The following is a 343-nucleotide window of genomic DNA, read 5'->3' on the forward strand; positions in this document are numbered from 1 at the left end:
CCCCCCCCCACCCTTTCCCTGTTTGTCAGCATTAATGGGACCTGAGTTAGCTATAATCCGTAGGGGTCTGCAGCGACTGAGGCTTAAGAAGGCAGAACAACAGAGACAGCGAGAGCTAGCTGAGGGTTCAGCATCACAATCGTCCTCCTCTGATCAGTCCTCCTCTAAGGGCTCCTCACAGGACCCTCAGACATCAGGTTGTCATTTGTCAAGGTTTCTTAAGCAGCTAACGTAGTTATAGTTTGTGCTGCTGTTGTTTGCTGAAACGCTTCTCTTCCAGAACAAGACAGATAATGCATTGGCTGCTTGTCTTACCTTGCATGTGGTGGTGTTTATCATCACA

The 343-nt window shown here is 48.7% G+C and overlaps 1 protein-coding gene across 1 annotated transcript in view; it reads left to right on the plus strand.

The window, feature by feature from the left end:
* DCAF6 (DDB1 and CUL4 associated factor 6) overlaps positions 1 to 343 on the plus strand; it is a gene marked incomplete at its 5' end in the record, with an annotated part of 57,159 nt that overhangs the window by 14,963 nt on the left and 41,853 nt on the right. The window contains one exon of the mRNA XM_010143365.1: positions 30 to 197. Within this exon, the coding sequence (XP_010141667.1) occupies positions 30 to 197 (168 nt within the window). The remainder of the gene's footprint in view (positions 1 to 29; positions 198 to 343) is intronic.

This window comes from Buceros rhinoceros, unplaced genomic scaffold (assembly GCF_000710305.1).
Source record: "Buceros rhinoceros silvestris isolate BGI_N320 unplaced genomic scaffold, ASM71030v1 scaffold21109, whole genome shotgun sequence".
Taxonomy (NCBI): Eukaryota; Metazoa; Chordata; class Aves; order Bucerotiformes; family Bucerotidae; genus Buceros; species Buceros rhinoceros.